This window comes from Oncorhynchus clarkii, chromosome 7, assembly GCF_045791955.1.
Source record: "Oncorhynchus clarkii lewisi isolate Uvic-CL-2024 chromosome 7, UVic_Ocla_1.0, whole genome shotgun sequence".
Classification (NCBI taxonomy): Eukaryota; Metazoa; Chordata; class Actinopteri; order Salmoniformes; family Salmonidae; genus Oncorhynchus; species Oncorhynchus clarkii.
Window position 1 is genome coordinate 47,156,551 of NC_092153.1, and position 19,784 is coordinate 47,176,334.

Genomic DNA, 19,784 nt, shown 5'->3' on the forward strand with positions numbered 1-19,784 from the left:
CGAGGGAACTTCAGAAAAATCCAAATGAATGTGAATGTGTTCGCAGTAAGGGCAGCGATTGAGGAGAGATTGATGCAGTGTTCACTGCAAGGTTAAATAAGCGATCGGTCGGGGATCTGTGCTGCTTAGCACCTATTGAGTGGTACGCAAGGCTGATCCGCTGATCTGGCTCTTTTTCACCCGACTACGCTTGGATCCTGATCAGGTGGGAATAGAGAGGGAGCAGGGACGCGAGCGGGCAGGGAGCATACACACACACACACACGCACACGCACACACACACACACACACACACACACACACACACACACACACACACACACACACACACACACACACACACACACACACACAAAGAGGTAAATGACTTGGTGCATGTTAATAGGAGCAGTAATGAGAGCCAACCCCTATTATGTTGTAATTGTTAGTCATCCCACCGTCCTACTCCTCACCACCTCCTCGCCACTCTTCTCTCTGTTCTGCTCTGCAATTTGTACAGTATAGAGAGTGTAATTATTTCCCCATTGTTTCTCTGTGCGGTAGTGGCACTCTGCAGAGACCGTGTCATTAGTGCAGGGCAGAGGGGGAGATGGAGAGGGCCCCAGAGAGAGGAAAGGTTTGGGGACTTAATTCTCATTGACAGTGGATGGCCTGTCTCCCTCCCTGCCTGCAGCACTCTCTTAATATGCAGTACTCTCTTAATCTCTTAGTGATCTCAAGGAGATTACTCTAGCAAACCTGGCCTCTTCTTTCACTGAACCGTCATCAACACACACACACGCCACACACACACGCTCGCCGCACGCAAGCGCTTGCCGCACGCACGCGCACACACACACACACACACACACACACACACACACACACACACACACACACACACACACACACACACACACACACACACACACACACACACACACACACACACACACACACACACACACACACACACACACCTTGTGTATGGGCATCATTTTTCTCGAGGGTTAGCAATACGATGAGGATTCTTACCAGAATATCGCCATTCTGCTTGCAGTGTGTGGCTTCCCCTCTGTCTCTTTCAGCCTCTGTGGTCCAATTCCATCTTTCAAACCCCCCCCCCAAACCACCTCCCACATCCAGACTCATCACCGCCCTCTCAGGACGCCCACCAGAGAGGGATAAGGCCTATTCTGTGAGGCCCCTTCATGGCATGACACCCCCACCCTTTCCCAACAGGGGATTTATCTGGCTGAGTGATTGTGAATAAGGAGGAGTGTATTGTGTGCATTTGTGATGAGTACAAGGCTGAGCGGGCAGGGAGGGAGACAGGCCATCCACTCCTGGGTGATCCGCTAGATAAAGAACGCAATAATCATGGGTAGCAGTGTGACAGATCTGAGATCAGCTCTATACTGGCATTAGCAGATTCACTGTGAGCCCTTGTGATTGATGCAGTGCAATCCAGAGAAGAGGAGAGGAGGAGAGGAGAGATCCTCCAAGCAAGAAGGCAAAAAGAGAGAGTGAGAGATGGAGGCCTCAAATTTGTAAGTGAGATTGGTCCTGATGGTCATTCATCCTTTCCTCTTCTGCCCGAACCGTACCATACTGTACTGGATAGACTCCAGAGAGAGATCAGAGTCAAGCACAGCCTAATGCAGATCAGGAGCTGCACAAAAGCTTCCATCAGAGCCAGGCTGAGATGGAGGGTGCAGCCAGAGAGCAGTGTCACCTCTGGAGGAAGGTAAGGCAGGGCAGATTAACATTAGAGGAAGTCTTTGTGCCTGTGCCATGAGCAACAGGAGGCGGAGGACACAACCTCTGCCATGAAGAGGAGCCATGGTAAGGGTAAAGGTCAAAGGGCACAGCATTCAGAAGAAGCCTTGTTAACAGTGCAACAGGGCGACCGTGTCATGTCCAACAGTGTGATGTGTGAATTAGAAATCCCTTTAGCCCTTTTGCTTTGGTGAATCAAAGGGAGCCTCTTTAAATAGAGTGATTAGTTAAGGAATCCCGTTGAAGAAAGATTGAATCCCTTGTGTTCACTCCTCTCTCTCTCTGCTACTCTCTCCCCTTATCTCCCCCCTCTCTCTCTGCTACTCTCTCCCCTTACCCCCCCTATCTCTCCCTCTCTCTCGCTCTCTCTCTTCCCCTCTCTCTCTCTCTCTCCCCTTATCTCTCTCCCCATCTCTCTTTCTGTATTTCTCTCTCTCTCTCTCTCTCTCTCTCTCTCTCTCTCTCTCTCTCTCTCTCTCTCTCTCTCTCTCTCTCTCCCTCTCTCTCTCTCTCTCTCTCTCTCACTTTCCCTCACCCACTTGCTCTCTGCTATTCTCTCTCCTCTTATCCCCCCTCTCTCTCGCTGAGTGTGCGAAGTCTCTGTGCCCCAGGAGGCTGCAGTAATACAGTTAGGGAGATGAAAATGTGTGGTGTGCAACAGCCTAGAAAAGAAGTGTGTGAATGAGGAAGGCGAGCCCTGGAGGACAGAGGCAGAGCAGAGGGAGGAGAGAGATATTGCACTGTGGTCCGTTGAGCTGGTTCTCCTTCGTTTCTTCTGCATGTGTTCCACTGCTTCCCAGGGTTCTCTGATGTCCACCCTCACACTACATAATGGATTCACAGGTGCTGTTGTCTCCGGCAGGGCTGTTTGGCTCAGGCCAATCTAACATGGCTGGCTTAGATTTAGAAAGAGAAAGCACAAAGTTAGGTGTTTGTTTGTGCAGGTAATGTATTTCTGCAAGTGTGAGTTTTGAGGTTGAAAGAAAATAACAACTTCCTAAATGTATTCAGTCCAGATGTTGGTTGATCACAGAATCAACCCACTTCCCCCAACATTTTCTTTCCACGAATCTCACATTTGTACAGACTTTCGTTTCTTATCATCAAAGTCTATGAAAGATCCCTGTAAGCAACGGTAATGATTGTAATTGAACAGTCACAGCTTCTACCCATGGTGCAGTATATATCACCCAGGATGCAATCTGCCAGTGTGGCAGCTGGCAGATGTACGGGTACGCGTGAGCGACATTGTGTGTGTGGGTGATTATTAAAGGCTCCCAGTGTAGACTTACCACGGGGCCACTGATGAGGGCTAACACTACTAGAGCCCAAACCAGTCAGCCACAACAGCACCCAGAGCAGCACTACAGGCTGTTGGGGGATTTAGACCTATGGGACTAAAGACTGAAAGGGAAAGATGAAGGGTGGTTTGTTCTTCCTCTGTTGGTGAGTATGTGTGACTGTGAGAGAATGTGATGAGTGTTGTCTATTGTGTGTGCATTAGTGAGGGAGGTTGGTTGTGTGTGTGTGTGTGTGTGTGTGTGTGTGTGTGTGTGTGTGTGTGTGTGTGTGTGTGTGTGTGTGTGTGTGTGTGTGCGTGTGTGCGTGCGTGTGTGTGAGTGCTTGAGAAGCAGATTAGTTTTTGTGTGCGTGTGTCTCGCTCTCTCTCTAGAGAGAGATCTCTCTGAGTATTGCGGCAGTGTGTTTGAAGTGATGGCTTTGTAATGAGAGCTCCAGGCTGCCACTGGTCAGGAGATTGTCTCTGAGGAGGACTGATGTCACTCACAGGATCAGTGGACAACGTCCTGCTCGGGGGATGTTAGAGGATGAGACGTCATTTAATGTGTTTGTGTGTGGTGTTTTTGTTTCTGTGTGTGTGTGTGTGTGTGTGTGTGTTTGTGTGTTGTGTTTTTGTCTCTGGATGTGTGTGCGTGTGTGTGTTAGCATTCACATTGTGCATGTGCATGAGTGTGTGGGTTAGAGGCCTCTCGTCTCGAGGGGAACAGAGCAATATGGTGTCAGACCCACAGACAAATTAATTCACTTATTGACACCACTGACACGTCTCAGTGACTTTGTAAAATGAACATTGATCAGTCTCTCTCTCTTTCTCTCTCCAACGCCCGCTCTCTTTCTCTCCCCCCTCCCCTATCCCCCACATACTTTTCTCCCCCCAAATCTCCACCCCTCTCTACGGCCTATGTCTCTCCCTGGCCCGCCCATTTGCATGCGTGGCACATTTGGTCATTAATATAATTACGTGCTAGCCGGTACCAGCCTGGTCATTAGCAGCAGAGGGAACTGAAATAATCAGGATGTTGGCCGTGTGTGTGAGGGCTTAGGGCCGAGGACTCAGCCCCCTCTCCTCTCTCCATGAGACAAGGCCCATTGATTGGTCTGGTCCATAGGCATACAGCACATAGCCAGCTGGGTGGAGGAGTCAATGAACCCAGTGCATTCCTCACCGCTAAAGACCCAGGATTAGCTCAACTTCAGAGGGGCTGTGGCGCCGCGCATAGAAAATCAAACCTAGCTCCACATCAAGGTTGTTTATATTCCATTAATCATAATTTGGACACAAAGCACAATGAATTGCTGTGGTTCTCGGGCTATCTGCCTGTCAGGGCTTCTTTTGGCTTTGTTTGCTCTGAAGTTGCTCGATATGCCGCGGAAGACTGACTCTCTCTCTCTCTCTCTCTCTCTCTCTCCGAGGTGTTGGAACAGCGATCAGTGATTCAGTGACTAATTGTTGAACATTCTCTCTATATCTTTCATCACACCTTCTGTAACTACCCCTGCTCGCTGTATAGTGTAGTTCACCGCCTCTCTCAGAACCTCTAGTCCTTTTTGATCCTTCACTTCCTTGGGGTGAAAACAAATAGAAGAGATGAGATGAAAGACGGACAAAAAGAGAGAGTAAAGAGATAGATAAATATATAGAAAAGGAGAGAGAGAGAGAGACTGAGAGAGAGAGAGGGAAAGTCCAAGACAGAGAGAGGAGAGGGAGGACAAATAGAGAGAGAGAGAGACAAAGAAGGAAGGAATACAAGTGAGGAAGAAAGGGTGGGAGGGAGAGGAGGAAGGAAGTAAAGAAGGAAAGAAAGAATGGAGGAGGGAAAGAAGCAAGGAAGTGTCTCGGTGAAGACAGACCGAGCAGTCAGAAAGCAGCACAGTGAGGACATGAATACTGTTCTTTCACTATAGTGTTGAATCACAGTGCTTACCAGAAAGTACAATCACTGCCTTTGGCATGAAATGAAAGAGTTGCAAATCAAATGTTATTTGTCACATGCTTCGTGAACAACAGGCGTTGACTAACAGCTAAATGCTTCCTACAGTAGCAAAGACAGACACAGATTTCAGATGTTAATTCAGTCTCCTAGCTGTCTACAGTATAGTGGGTGCATCTAAAGTGGCAACATACTGTAAGGATGCGAGTTAGGTGTCTGGACCCACTGTTTGTCTCCCATCCATATCTGTGTCCTAAGGGACGCTGACTTTTAATGGTCTTTTATTGCTTTATTAGAAAGTGCTGGATTTATGGCGTGGGCCGTGACTCTGTCTGCCGGAGCGCTGTAGGAGCTGCTCTGATCTATGTCAGGCCACACTAGCTGTCTGGGTTTAAAACGACGCCCTCGTAAAGCACACAGTAGTGGTGCTGGGTATGTCTGGGCTGAGCTGGGGCTGGGGCTGGGGGCTGGGGGCTGGTGCTGGGGCTGAGGCTGGGGCTGGGGTTGGGGCTGCAAGCAGGTTGGCTCCGTAAACGAATGTTTATTAGCCTGTTAGTGTCTGTTGTTCCATAAAGCATGGAGTAGGAGGAATCCATCTCTCCCATCCTCAACTGGAGAAGACCCTCCCTTACACCCAGCTAGCTGCTTTCTGATGAGGATTGTTGGCCTCTGAAATGGACTGTCATGCCCAACCAGGGAAAGATACATGAAGGATGTTGTACACACACTCTCTCTATGCATGTGTAGTGTGTGTGTGTGTGTTTGTGTGTGTGTGTGCGTGCCTGTTGGCAGGGTGTCCAGACTCCCTGGAGCTGCCGGTAACCTGCTTGGACACATGAAACACGCTAAGGGACTCTGGTCACGTCTGCTTTTCATCCTTAGTGCAGAAAAAGGAGGAGGGTGAAAAAAAGAGAAAACCATAAGAATAAAAACACAAAGACACAACTGGTCGAGTCACCGGATCTGGGGGGTGGAGTCTCTGGTCTGTGCAACAGGGTCTGGATTGGACTTAAGTGCAGGCCGATCAATTGTGCTGTAATGGTACCTTACCGCCACCGCCATCTCTGAGCCCTGCAGTCAAAACCTGGAGAGGGGCACAGCAGGTACTGTCTCTGGTAATGACTATTCTCTCCTTGTTCTGAGACATTTCTACACAGCCAGGGGGTTATCCTAAAATAATAGCTTGTGAGTGTGAGGGAATGCCTGCCAGCAGTGCCCTTTGACCTCTCTGGTAGCCCACACACAGCACAGACCAAGCCATCTGACTGAGGGAAGTTTTATTCTCCATTTAAATGAGCAGAGTAGAGGACCCCAGTAGCATAGAAAGACTGATTTAGGATCCCAGTAGGCCATTGAGCTAAGGCATTGGCATTACTATTAGTATTGGGAGCTAAGTTAAGTCTTCAGGTCTCAGGCAGCGGTTGTCGTTATGTTAGTTCACTGAACCACCTCTGCTACATAGGTTTCATATGTGAAAAGAACGTTGGCTGTATGTTTCATATGTGAAAAGAACGTTGGCTGTATGTTTCATATGTGAAAAGAACGTTGGCCAGATCTGCGCAGTTGCACTGCACAAGAAAAGTCTAACAATTATGAACACAAATGCAGTATACCAATCTATATTTATCTAATTTCTGGAGTGGCGGTATTTGTGATTTTCTGTGTTTGTGTATGGAGAATGTCACTAAAACAGAGTGTTTGAATCAGACAGCCATGTCTGAAAAAGACGAAATATTGTCAGATATAAGGATATCTTCACCTCATGTGTTTATATTAGGGAATACAACCCCATGTCACTCACTCACTCACTCACTCACTCACTCACTCACTCACTCACTCACTCTCTCTCTCTCTCTCACTCTCTCTCACACTCTCTCTCACACATACACACACACACAGGAACCTAGGAAGGAGGCAGAAAAATTGTTCCACCATGATTAGGAATAGCAGTGGAGATATATTGAGTTTGAAGCAGACGGTAAAACAGTGGGAGAGGCAAAGGAAGAGAGAAAGGAAAAGAGAGGAATGAGAGAGATAGAGAGACAGAGAAAATAAGGAGGAAAGGAGAGATGGAGGGAAAGATAGAGAAGATGAGTAGAAGAGTAGCTAGACAGGGACAGATATAGGAGAGGAGAAGAGCAGGGAAAGAGAAGGGAGAGGAGCAGAGAGAGCGAAAGAGGGAGAGAGAGGAGAGGAGAGGAGCAGCGAGAGCGAGAGGAGAGGAGAGGAGAGGAGAGGAAAGGGCGAGAGTGAGAGTGAGAGAGGGAGGGAGGAAGGGAGAGAAAGTGGAGCAGAGAAAACGAGAGGGAGAGAGAGGAGAGGAGAGTGAGAGGGAGGGGGGAGGGAGGGGGAGGGAGGGAGGGAGAGAGAGAGGAGCAGAGAGAGCGAGAGAGAGGAGAGGAGAGGAGAGGAGAGGAGAGGAGAGAAGAGGAGAAGAAGAGAAGAGAAGAGGAGAGGAGAGGAGAGGAGAGGAGAGGAGAGGAGAGAAGAGGAGAGGAGAGGAGAGAGTGAGACGGGGAGAGAGAGAGGAGCAGATAGAGCGAGAGAGGGAGAGAGAGGAGAGGAGAAGAGCAGAGAGAGCGAGAGAAAAATAGGAAAACAAAAGAGCAAGGAGAAAGGGACAGAGTGAGGAAATATAGATTGTGATCGAAAGAGAGAGAAAGAATGAGGAAAGGCGAGAGGAGGAGAGAGGAGGAGGTCATGGGTCATAAATGCCTGTTGTCCAGAACGGAGGCTGTGTTGGGCTCTATGTGCTATCCGGAGGAAATGGAAAAGAACAGCGTGTTGTAATGGGCTTGTCTCAGAGCCAGATAAATGCACAGGACTAGGACGCTGGCTGCTGTGCCCTGCCAGATATTTTATATTGTGCACATCTGCGGAAATCTGAAACGCTTTTAAGAAGCTTGTATCGGGCTCTGTCTCTGTTCAGCTCATTTTCCATATCTTTATGGCCATAGGAACACCCAGTTGTTTTACACAGATATGGTTTTATGTGCTTTGTTCGTGTCCAGACTCGTAAAACCAGCACTGATGTGTCTCTGGACAATGTAGTCTTAGAGCTAATGTAGAAGAATACGTTGAATATTATATTATCATGAACGTTGTTGATTGATATTATTTTTTTACAACAATGGACAGGTGACATTTGAAGCTTTATTTGTAGAGAAACAACAACCTTTCCAATTCCCCCAGCTGCTGCTTTACAATCCTGTTCAGAATGAATATGGGAGGAGAGGGATATTGCCTGTGTACAGTGTTCATGTTTAATACACTCTCCTCTCTCCATCCATTGGGAGAACAGGGCTCTGTACCAATGCAAAGCCAAACATCCTCAGGATAGGATCTATGTGTCCAGTACCTGGAGGGTGTATGTCACCCTTAGTAGGTCGACACACACACTCCTCACCAATCACTTTCTCCACGCTCACATCCACTATCATGACAGGGAGATTGTGGCACACAGACTTCTTCTAGGTGCAATATCTTGTTCTAAGTGCAATATCTTGTTCTGGGTGCAGTATTTGTCATTCAAGTGTTGTTGCTTGTGTGTGATGTGTGCTGTGTATATGTACAGTTGGGTAGCACAATTCTACATTTTTTTGCCATGCAGCAGAGCAAACATTTTGCAAAACATTTTGCCATGTCTTATGACTTGGGGGGGGGGGGGGGGGGGGCTAAAGCTTTTTGTTGGGGGCACCCTAAAGCTCATCCTACACCACTGTGTGTGTGCCATGTGCCATGTGTGTGTGTGTGTGTGTGTGTGTGTGTGTATTTGTGTTCAGGGAGTGCTGACAGATTATGGCCTTTGGATGCAGGGCACATAGAAACATTTCTGACAGAGGTGGGATTTGTCTCACCGCATGTCAATGAGGCCCTAGTGTCACTCCTGTGTTATTACTGCATAAGCCAATGCAAATCAACTAAATCTCTCCTTCAGCCCAGAGAGAGACAGAGGTTTGAGAGAGAAAAAGAGAGATAAAGAGATAGAGACAGAGGGAGAGAGAGAGAGATAAAGAGAGCGAGAGAAAGGGCTGATCCCTCTTCAGATAATCATGAACTCTGCTCTGTGTTTACATATGAATGTGTTTGTTCCTGTGTTCCTCTGATGCCTTAAGGCTATTCACCACGCACTGCCAAACATAACATTCCTCAACAGCTGATGCATGTAACTGAGACCTGCTACATCTGCCTCATCTGCCCCAGGACATCTAGTGTGTAAATGTGTGTGTGTGTGTGTGTGTTTGTACAGTATAAACTGTGTGTTTCTATGTGTTTGTTGAGAGATGAACGTTGAGTGCTGTAAGAGACAGCAGGGTGATGTCAGCGTGACTGACAGTACTCATTGTCCCCTTAGTCCTGAGGAGAATGAGGTACATCTGGAGAAAGGGACAATGCAGCATTCGCGCGCGCGCACACACACACACACACACACACACACACACACACACACACACACACACACACACACACACACACACACACACACACACACACACACACACACACACACACACACACACACAGACAACATTGTGCTCTTTTAATGAACGTGTCAGAGAACAAAGCTGATAAAAATGCAGACCATGGACCTGCCAGAAAGAGAATAAGAAATGTCCGGAAATGTGCTACTGTGCTGTGGTGCAGCATGCATAATCACCTCTCACAGACTACATGTACACTAAGCGCACGCACACACACACACGCACGCACGCACGCACGCACACACACACACACACACACACACACACACACACACACACACACACACACACACACACACACACACACTCACGCATCTCTCTCACAAACATACACATACCTACACGCACAAACACTGTCCTGTACATGGAGATACACACATAATGCTCATGCAGCTACAGCCTCTGTGTACACACATACAAGGACACACGTTTCCAAGTTTACTCAGAAAATATACTTTCCACAACACGTATTCCCTAAATATATTATGTTACATTTACATATACACAGTCAGAGCCACAGTTATACAACCCTGTCATTCCTGGGTGACTGATCTCTTCACCGCTCATCCCCTCTCTCTCACGCTCTAACCTCACTCTTTCATTCATCTGTCTTATTCTCTTCTTCCCTCCCTCTTCTCCTATTTTTTTCCCTTCCTCTGGCTTTCTTTGTACTGCTATTGTTTTGGTCCACACCTCCCTCCCATCTGCTCTTCTTTTTCCATCCCTGCTTACCTAATTGAACCATTTTCATTGTTATTCTACACATGTTGTTTACGAAGCATGTGACAAATAAAATGTGATTTGATTTGAATTTCTGTCCTCTCTCTTGTTCTCTCTCTCTCCCTCTCCCCCTCAACCTCAATCCATATTTTCTCCCCTTATCTCAGTTTTTCTCCCAGTTTTCTGTCCTTGCCCCTCTCTCTCACACTCTGTCACTTCTTGTCTCTCTTCGGTGACTTGTGTTATCAGTGGTTTTTCTCTGACCTTATCACTAATGACTTGCAGTAACTGAACAGTGTTTTATTGTCTGGTTCTATTATACCTCAGAGATGGTCTCAAATTTTACCACCAGGGGGCAGAAGCATCACACTCAATGGCTCACAGGAGAGGTGATCTTTTTCAGGGAGTGAATACTCGTCTACTTAACATAGCGTACACAATACTCCAGAAGTCCCCCAAAGGATAGTAAAACAAGGACAATTCTGATGAAAGCTATTTTAGGCTTAGGGCTTAGGTTTAGGGTTAGGGTTAGAATTAGGTTTAGGGTTAAGTTTAGGGTTGTGGTTAGGCTTAGGGTTAGGGGTTAAACTTAAGGTTAGGGTTAAGTTAAGGGTTAGGGTTAAGTATAGGGTTAGGGGTTATGGAAAATAACATCAACTGTTATTTCCCCACAAGGATAGTAAAACAAACATGGTGTGTACAGATACTGGCATGTGGGAGGCTGTCACTCAGCTGTAATTAGAGGTAGTCTCCTACTGTCCTCCAGTACCATCTGAATGTACCCAACCAACAGTCTGCCTTTTTGTGTGCCTGTGTTTGTTTTGGCTTGTTTGATCTGACTGTTTGAATCTGTTCCTGCATCTATTAATGATGATGTGTTTTTGGTGTGTACTGTGTGAATGCAAGTGTGTATATTCTTGTTTGGTGAGTGTGTTTGGGATTCTCTGTGCTTTTGTCTGCTTCTTATGTGTACATTAGTTACGGTGTCTGTGATATTCTGATTTTGTATGTGGCGTGATGCTCTCTCTCTCTCTCTCTCTCTCTCTCTCTCTCTCTCTCTCTCTCTCTCTCTCTCTCTCTCTCTCTCTCTCTCTCTCTCTCTCTCTCTTTGTGTGTGTGGTGTATTTCTCTCTGTGTGTGAGTGTGTGTGTTTGTGTGGTGTGTTTGAGCTCACTGCCTGCCTCTCTGCTGGATTCTTCTCTCTGAAGCTATGTGTGATGTAGAGGGGATCACGTAGAGCCTGGGGGTAGGTTAGCCCACTGTAAACAATGAATCTGTGACAGAACCCTGGCCCTCACATCTCCTCTCCAGCAGGGTCTTTAGACAGGGTTAGGGGACACACACACACAAGGGCCACTAGGGGCCACCTTAGGGAATCTCCCTCTGACCGCCCCCCTCTGTTTCCCCAGGGGCCGTCGCTGTGTGAGAGGAGGAAAAGGAGGTGCAGGGGAAAGAGAAAGAGAAGGAGGACGTGTGTGCAGTCATGACATTGACCCTCGTCCCATAGAGCATCCTGCTCAGATCAAGACTGACCAGAAAGGAGAAGGACAGACAGGACAAGAAGGTAAGACTGGTTCTATTTCATTGTCTACTCCTTTTTGAAGACACCTCTCCTCTCTTTCCTTTCAAATACTTTTTTTTTTACCCCCCCCCCCTCTCTCTCCCTGTCACTCTGTCTCCCTGTCACTCTGTCTCCCTGCCTCTCTTTCTCCCTGTCTATCTCTCAGGATGAAGCTGTGGGGGAGGTCAGCTTGGCCTTTGCAGGTGGCCCTCCTTGTTGCCGTGGTGATGTTCTGTGGTCGCCAGGTGTCTGCTGGCAGCCGTAACCATCGGGGACAGACAGGTACAGTAGGCCCTGCTCTCGCCCTAAACCCCACATGAGGTTAATTAGATTTTCACTGATGCCACATGTGTGCTATGAGTCTGTCATTAAGCATGCCTCCTCAGTGACACTTCATTTGTCCCCATGACAGCACACTGGGACCTAGGACCTGTTTTTGAGGCTTGTGTACTAACACCACTTCATTGGATAACACAGCCCACAGCATATAGCATTTTAACTGTCATCTGCCAACTATCAGAAATGAGTGAGTTTGTGATCTGAGATCCATTCAGGGTAGATAGACGGTGAGGCTATAATTCCTACACCATTTCCCTTTGCTTGACTCATAGATGGTTTAGTGCTACTGTAGGACATACATGTATAGACTTGTAGTGATGCCTGCCTTAGTAGGAGAGTGTGAAAACTGGCCCAGTAATAAGTATATTAATATGCATGACTTAAACTGGCCCAGTAATATGTTCTCCTCCCAGAACTGACCCCACCCACCCTATTTCCATTATCACTCCCCTCAGAGAGAGACCCTGGCCAGGGCTAAAACATGTCCGCCACCCAACACTAATTGACACCCACAAGCTAAGGCGCTGTGATTTGCATAATTCATTACCATGGTTCCCCTCGTGGCCACAAAAGTGACCAACACAACCCCATCAATATTTCAGAATGCCAGGGGGTCGCCATGGGGACAGTAATGCTGAGTCATAGCCTCCCGCGGCATGCCCGGTCCCAGCTCCCTCCTAGCACCCTACACCTCCCTCAGGGTCACTGTTTCTCACTTAATTAGGACTATTTCCTTAATTATCCCTTGCCATTTTTTCTCTCTTCCTCAAGTTTTTGCCTGGGATCCAAGGTAACCTTTAGCTGGCATAGAAATGCCACCAGCATCTAGTGCCGGTGACTGATGCAGGCGCTGGCGAGGCAGTGTTTTTGGCGTCAGGGCGAGCACAGCGCTAATTGCAGTCCCAGTCTGTTGTGAAGGTCAGCTGGGGTCTTCTCTCCCCTCTGAATTCGCACGTTGCTTTTCTTTCCCCAACAACAGCAGCCAGAAGACTCAGTTCCTACACTGCAGCAATTCGTTAGAGCTTTTCTACTAATTGGGGGAAGTTTAGGACTTGTTTGCTGTTATGCTGCATGTTATACAGCAAGGAATTTTAAGGGAGAAAAATAATTGGTCTGGCCTACAGCAAATAGTATTTTCACTGTCATCTGCAATGCATTTGTTTCCCTCTGTTTTTCACTTAGTTTCACTGTTCCGTTATTTATAGTATTATATGCTGTGCCGTTTCTTCTGGTTCCATGTCCTGTCCTATCACATGTGGCCACACGGTGGCTCCGGAGGTGAAAAAATACCTCACTGGAGTGATGCTGTTTTTTCCCTTAGGCTCATTTACACAATGTCATCCACAGTGGCACTCTGTTACTTTGAAGGTGCTCACCAGGAAACAGTAACACACAGGAACGGAGAGACTAAATCTCATCCATCCATAGAGGGAAGCTTTGACTGACACTTGTCAGGAAGAATAGATAGGAAACATAGCAGCAGCTTTTCCTCTTGTTTCCTGTTAATGTTCGCAGGGCGATGAAAGACAGTCGTATGGGGGCAGAATAGTCTTAATATTTTGTCTGTATAATGTCCCAGGATCCGTGTGTACATTCACCATAACTCACAAATAAAACCATGATCTGTGAATACATTGAAATGTTTCACAAACAAAACTATGATCTGTGAATATGTCAAAATATTTATTTAAAATAAAAAATGAAATGTCACATTTACAGTATTCAGACCCTTTACTCAGTACTTTGTTGAAGCACCTTTGGCAGCGATTACAGCCTTGAGTCTTCTTGGGTATGACGCTACAAGCTTGGCACACCTGTATTTGGGGAGATTCTCCCATTTTTCTCCGCAGATCCTCTCAAGCTCTGTCAGGTTGGATGGGGAACGTCGCTGCACAGCTATTTACAGGTCTCTCCGGAGATGTTCGATCAGGTACAAGTCTGGGCTCTGGCTGGGCCACTCAAGGACATTCAGAGACTTGTCACGAAGCCACTCCTGCGTTGTTTTGGCTGTGTGCTTAGGGTCGTTGTCCTGTTGGAAGGTGAACCTTCACCCCAGTCTGAGGTCCTGAGCGCTCTGGAGCAGGATTTCATCAAGGATCTCTCTGTACTTTGCTCCGTTCATCTTTTCTTCGATCCTGACTAGTCCCCCAGTCCCTGACGCTGAAAAACATCCCTGCAGTATGATGCTGCCACCACCACACTTCCCCGTAGGGATGGTGCCAGTTTTCGTCCAGACGTGATGCTTGGCATTCAGGCCAAATAATTCAATCTTGGTTTCATCAGAGCAGAGAAACTTGTTTCTCATGGTCAGAGTCCTTTAGGTGTCTTTGGGCAAACTCCAAGCAGGCTTTCATTAGCCTTTTACTGAGGAATGGCTTGTGTCTGGTCACTCTACCATAAAGGCCTGATTAGGGTGCTGCAGAGATGGTTGTCCTTCTGAAAGGTTTTCCCATCTCCACAGAGGAACTCTGGAGTTCTGTCAGAGTGACAATCGGGTTCTTTGTCACCTCCCTGACCAATGCCCTTCTCTCAATGCCCTTCCCTGCTCAGTTTGGCCAGGCGGCCAGCTTTAGGAAGATTCTTGGTGTTTCCAAACTTCTCCCATTGTGTTCTTGTGGACCTTCAATGGTACATTTCCCCAGATCTGTGCCCCGACACAATCCTGTCTTCGAGCTCTACGGACAATTTCTTCAACCTCATGGATTGGTTTTTGCTTTGACATGCAGTGTCAGCTGTGGTACCTGATATAGTCAGGTGTGTGCTTTCCAGATCATGTCCAATCTATTTAGTTTACCACCGGAAGGATTACTATCAAGGATGATCAATGGAAACAGGATGCACCTAAGCTAAATTTCGAGTCTCATTGGACAGGGTCTGAATACTTATGTAAATGTAATCTTTAGTTTTTTTATTTGTAATACATTTGCAAACATTTCTAAAAACCTGTTTTTGCTTTGTCATTATGGGGTATTGTGTGTAGATTGAAAATATTTAATACATTTTAGATTAAGGCTGTAAAGTAACAAAATGTGGAATATTCAGGTGGTCTGAATACTTTCCGAATGCACAACTTTGCTCTTTTCTTGTATGAGAAATGTATTCTGAATGTAATCGTTTATGCCTGGGCATAGCACTATCACAGCATCCACTTTAGTTGTTAATGATATTGTCAATGCTTTGCACACTAAAATCAAATGTGCTGCTTTGTTTGTGGACCTGTCAAAAGCTTTTGATTTTGTTGCATCATGTTGTTTTATTGAATAAGTTATCCTCGATAGGCCTGAGTTCTGATGCCTCTTCATGGTTTCATGAATATCTTAGTAACAGAACAAAGGCCATCGTGACTGAAATACTTCCACATTTCTTGAAGTATTTTAAGGTGTGCCGCAGGGGTCGATACGAGGACCTGTTCTTTTCACTATTCATATAAATGCTATTGGTCAATCCATTAAAAAATAAAATGTAATCTATATGCAGATGATACTAATATGTATGCAATTGCCCCGACTGCTGACCTGGCTTTGGCAAGACTACAGTACCATTTTGCAGTTGTGCAGGAAGCCCTTACTGATTTAAAACTCATACTTAATATGAGTTAAAACTAAATACATGTTGTTTTCAAGTTCTCTGAAGATTGTCTCAGATGGATTACATCTTTACTCATCAGATGGTTCTATAATCAAAAAAGTCCCTGCGTACTTGGTATTTGGATTGACAGTGATTTATTGTTTAAAAACCATATGACTAAGATTGTTAAGAAACTAAGATTTAATGTGGGCTTTTAAATATATATTTTTTATACAGAAACAGATTTTGTCTCTTTCTATTCAGCAGGAAGCAGATTGTGCATTCAACATTTCTACCTGTTCTTGATTATGGTGATACTATTTCTGACCGACCGCCTTGATTCGGTCTTATGTAGCAAAATTTGAATAAAAGCATTGGATAAAAGCAGAAACACAGAGCTTCAAAATGGTATGCAAAGGCTGTCTCGCATTTGAGGAACAATATGAAAGTAATTCTACTTGAATGTTGATAAACTTGTAACCTCACTTTTTAGAAAATGGCCTTTGAATGTTTTGGTACCTACTGGAGAGCTCGTCTTTGTCTACACCCAGCATCGTTCACACCCTCTTAAGCTTTAGCCCCACCCTTCTCTTTAAGGAATAATCCAAGCATTCTGTACTAAGAACACCAGTCAAGCACCCAAGCTTACTGGCTAATTTGCTAGCAACTTCCAGACACAAATGAGAGAACACTGACCGTTACTTTCCCTAGCAGAGCTGGTTGTTATCCAGAGCGTTGGTGACTGCAACTGTGCTGCTGGTTACATTTTATGCATAATTGTAAAATCGTCAGTTATTCTGCACTCTGGCACACTCAGATGAGAGTGCTCTGATATTGGAGTAGATAGCCAGATCGAGATTACCAGCTACGTCTATCAACAGTTGTCGCAGAGACATTCTACTGAAGGGTGTGCTTATCAATTAAATCTGGAGTGCCAGAGTGCGCTCTAGGCGTTCATAAATTCAGAGCGTTGTCAGATTGTCCGTTCGTAATTTCAGGGCGTTTCGCTCTTGGAGAGTTCAGAGCGCACACTGGACGCTCTGGCCGAGGAGTAGGGTTGCTTGTGCTTCTAGTTCCGACAGTGCAGCAATATCTAACAAGTAATATCTAACAATTCCCCAACAAATATCCAATACACACATATCTAAGTAAAGGAATGGAATAAGAATATATAAATATAAATAAATAGATGAGCAGTGTTGTGCGGCACAGGCTAAGATGCAATAGATAGTATAGAATGCAGTATATACATATGAGATGAGTAATGCAAGATATGTAAACATTATTAACCTCTCTGATCTCCCCATCCCGGATCCGGTATCAGGAATACAGACTCAAGCTCATTACCATAACGCAACGTTAACTATTCATGAAAATCGCAAATGAAATGAAATAAATATGCCATCTCTCAAGCTTAGCCTTTTGTAAACAACACTGTCATCTCAGATTTTCAAAATATGCTTCTCAACCATAGGAAAACAATAATTTGTGTAAAAGTAGCTAGCTAGCGTAGCATTTAGCGTTAGCATTAGCGTTAGCATCCAGCACGCAACATTTCAACAAAAACATAAAAGCCTTCAAATAAAATAATTTACCTTTGAAGAACTTCTGATGTTTTCAATGAGGATACTCTCAGTTAGATAGCAGATGCTCAGTTTTTCCAAAAAGATTATTTGTGTATTAGAAATAGCTCCGTTTTATACATCACATTTGGCTACCAAAAAAACCCGAAAATTCAGTCCTCAAAACGCGAACTTTTTTCCAAATTAACTCCATAATATCGACTGAAAACATGGCAAACGTTGTTTAGAATCAATCCTCAAGGTGTTTTTCACATATCTCTTCAATGATATATCGTTCGTGGAAGCATGGTTTCTCCCCTCAATCAAATGGAAAAGTACAAGCAGCTGGCAATTGCGCACCGAATTCCACGCAGGACACCAGGCGGACACTTGGAAAATGTAGTCTCTTATGGTCAATCTTCCAATGATATGCCTACAAATACGTCACAATGCTGCTAACACCTTGGGGGAACGACAGAAAGTGTAGGCTCATTCCTTGCGCAATCACAGCCATATAAGGAGACAATGGAAAACAGAGCTTCAGAAATTCTGCTCATTTCCTGGTTGACGCATCATCTTGGTTTCGCCTGTAGAATGAGTTCTGGGGCACTTACAGACAATATCTTTGCAGATTCTGAAACTTCAGAGTGTTTTCTTTCAAAAACTGAATATGCATAGTCAAGCATCTTTTCGTGACAAAATATCGCGCTTAAAACGGGAACGTTTTTTATCCAAAAATGAAATAGCGCCCCTGGAGATCAAAGAGGTTAAAGTGGCATTAGTAAAGTGACTAATGTTCCATTTATTAAAGTGGCCCATGATTTCAAATCTGAATGTAGGCAGCAGTCTTTCTGTGCTAGTGGTGGCTGTTTAACAGTCTGCTGGCCTTGAGATAGAATCTGTTTTTCAGCCTCTCGGTCCAAGCTTTGAGGCCTTGCACAGATCGCACCACCCTCTGGAGAGCCTTGCAGTTGTGGGCGGTGCAGTTGCCGTACCACACGGTGATACAGACCAACAGGGTGCTCCCAATTGTGCATCTGTAAAAGTTTGTGAGGGTTTTAGGTGACAAGCCAAATTTCTTCAGCCTCTTGAGGTTGAATAAGCAATGTTGCGCCTTCTTCACTTTACTGTCTGTGTGGGTGGACCATTTCAGTTTGTCAGTGATGTGTTCGCAGAGGAACGTAAACTTTCCACCTTGTCCACTGCTGTCCCATTGATGTGTATAGGGGGGTGCTCCCTCTGCCGTTTCCTAAAGTCTACGATCCTCTCCTTTGTTTTGTTGACATTGAGTGAGAGGTTATTTTCCTGACACCACACTCTGAGATCCCTCATCTCCTCCCTGTAGGCTGTCTCGTTGTTATTGGTAATTAAGCCTACTACGGTTGTGTCATCTGCAAACTTGATGATTGAGTTGGAGGCATGCATGGCCATGCAGTCATGGGTGAACAAGGAGTACAAGAGGGGCTGAGCACACACCCTTGTGGGGCCCTAGTGTTGAGGATGAGCGAAGTGGAGATGTAGTTTCCTACCTTCACCACCTGGAGGCGGCCCGTCAGGAAGTCCAGGACCCAATTGCACAGGGCGGGGTTGAGACCCATGGCCTCAAACTTAATGATGAGCTTGGAGGGTACTATGGTGTTGAATGGTGAACTATGGTCAATGGTCAATGAACAGCATTCTTATAAAGGTATTCCTCTTGTCCAGATGGGATAGGGCAGTGTGATGGCGATTGCATAATCTGTGGACCTGTTGGGGCGGTAAGCAAATTGAATTTGGTCTAGGGTGACAGGTCAGGTGGAAGTGATATGATCCTTGACTTGTCTCTCAAGGAACTTCATGATGAAAGAAGTGAGTGCTACGGGGCGATAGTCATTTAGTTTAGTTACCTTTGCATTCTTGGGTACAGAAACAATGGTGGCCATCTTGAAGCATGTGGGTACAGCAGACTGGGATAGGGAGAGATTGAATATGTCCGTAAACACACCACCCAGCTGGTCTGCGCATGCTCTGAGGACCCAGCTAGGGATGCCGTCTGGGCCGGCAACCTCGCGAGGGTTAACACATGTAAATGTCTTACTCACGTCGGCCACGGAGAAGGAGAGCCCACAGTGCTTGTTAGTGGGCTGCGTCGGTGACACTGTATTATCCTCAAAGCGGGCAAAGAAGGTGTTTAATTTGTCTGGAAACAAGACGTCGGTGTTCGTGATGTGGCTGGTTTTCCTTTTGTAGTCCGTGATTGTCTATAGACCCTGCCACATACGTCTCGTGCCGTTGATTTGCAGTTTTTTTTGTATGATTGCCTTGCAGAGGGAATAACTACAATGTTTGTATTTGGATATATTCCCAGTCACCATTCCATGGTTAAATACTGTGGTTTGCGCTTTCAGTTTTGCAATGGCAGTCAAGCATCCAAGCTAACTGGCTAACATTGGCTTGCTTTTTAGCTACTTCCAGACACAAATGTGAGAACACCCCACTCTGACCATTTTACGCTGGCTACATTTTAACACCGGTCATATTCAACGGATGTTGAGCATTCGTAAATTCGTCAGTTATTCTGCGCTCT

The 19,784-nt window shown here is 45.8% G+C and overlaps 1 protein-coding gene across 1 annotated transcript in view; it reads left to right on the forward strand.

Moving 5' to 3' along the window:
* Nucleotides 1–19,784, forward strand: part of LOC139414287 (TAFA chemokine like family member 4b) — a 46,704-nt gene that overhangs the window by 476 nt on the left and 26,444 nt on the right. The window contains exons 2-3 of the mRNA XM_071162196.1: nucleotides 11,599–11,753; nucleotides 11,917–12,032. Of these exons, the coding sequence (XP_071018297.1) occupies nucleotides 11,918–12,032 (115 nt within the window). The 5' untranslated portion in view covers nucleotides 11,599–11,753; nucleotide 11,917. The remainder of the gene's footprint in view (nucleotides 1–11,598; nucleotides 11,754–11,916; nucleotides 12,033–19,784) is intronic.